The 1,300-nt window shown below is 38.4% G+C and overlaps 1 protein-coding gene across 1 annotated transcript in view; it reads left to right on the top strand.

The window, feature by feature from the left end:
* The window catches only part of LOC106521377 (serine protease HTRA2, mitochondrial), a 10,605-nt gene that overhangs the window by 7,849 nt on the left and 1,456 nt on the right, over positions 1–1,300 (top strand). The window contains exons 3-4 of the mRNA XM_014013922.1: positions 295–489; positions 622–654. Coding sequence (XP_013869376.1) covers positions 295–489; positions 622–654 — 228 coding nt within the window. The remainder of the gene's footprint in view (positions 1–294; positions 490–621; positions 655–1,300) is intronic.

Genomic DNA, 1,300 nt, shown 5'->3' with positions numbered 1-1,300 from the left:
CTCAAAAGTTCTTGTCTCTTGCAATGATTTCTGATTTCTTCTTTTAACATTGTGAAGCTCTACTTAGAACCTTCTTAAGATCCAATAGTGCAAAATGCAAATTCTTGCTCTTTTTTGACTGGTCTTAAGATTTTGATCAGGAGTGTACCTATTAGGTCCAGTAATGTCGTAGAACTAAAGATGTAAAATCCCTAGAACAGACCCGGACACTCAACCATCAGATTGAATATGAGAGCGTTTGGAGAAGCTCTGTTCTCGCAGGTCCTCATTGTTGCCTCGTTGTTTGGTTTGTAGAACCCCTTGCCCACGCTGAAACTCGCCGAGTCGTCGGATGTTCGTCAAGGAGAGTTTGTGGTCGCCATGGGGAGTCCGTTCGCTCTGCGGAACACGATCACGTCAGGGATCGTCAGCTCGGCTCAGAGGGGCAGCAAGGAGCTGGGCCTGGCCAACTCCAACATGGAGTACATACAGACGGATGCAACCATCAATGTGAGGGCTTTTATTTTGAGCAGTGTTTAACTTTCCTTACATTAGAAATGAAAAGACTTCTAAATATAAACAATAGATTTGCTCTGGCATGTTTAGTTTGTTTATGTCACGTGGGTCTGATTTTCTTTGCAGTTTGGGAATTCTGGAGGTCCTTTGATTAATCTGGTGAGTTACCAAGTTTCCATCATGTTCAAGTGTTTGTCTTAAAGTTTGAAATCCTGGTCTTAATGACATTCAAACACAAAGCTATTTTTTTCCTGTCCTGCTTGTGGAAAATATAAATAAACTCTCAGAGCTAAAGAGGCAGTTTGGTTTGTCTTTGACACACAGATCTGGTTTTATTTGTGGTCAGAGGCTCATTTTCCTGCCCTTCTGGTTCTTCAGACTCCAGTTAGGAAAAACAAACATGATCATGGACTTTAATGTGTTTCACTTATTAAATAAGTAAATATTTTCACAGTATTTTTTACCTCAGACTGTCCTTGATGGGAATTTAAAGCCACCAGACTCCTTTGACAAACAAAATACTGAAAATACTGTATATTTACCACAAATAGCTCCCTGTCCATGGAATCAGATAATTGTACTTGGTAAGATTCTTACACATGTAGGGTAATTTAAAGTTTAGAATTCTGAACTTTATAATTTGTGGATATAATTAAATACATCATATTTACATATGCTATATTTAATTATATCTTTACCTCGGAGCACCACATTCTTAATTCGATCAGATACTGACCCAGGAAAGAAATGAAAAACTGTAACTTTGGTGTAATCAGTCTCAGAATATATTTAAACCCCTTTGAGT

Source organism: Austrofundulus limnaeus, unplaced genomic scaffold (assembly GCF_001266775.1).
Source record: "Austrofundulus limnaeus strain Quisiro unplaced genomic scaffold, Austrofundulus_limnaeus-1.0 Scaffold2, whole genome shotgun sequence".
Classification (NCBI taxonomy): domain Eukaryota; kingdom Metazoa; phylum Chordata; class Actinopteri; order Cyprinodontiformes; family Rivulidae; genus Austrofundulus; species Austrofundulus limnaeus.
The sequence above is the reverse complement of the archived record's forward strand: the minus strand, read 5'-3'. Positions and strand labels throughout refer to the sequence as shown.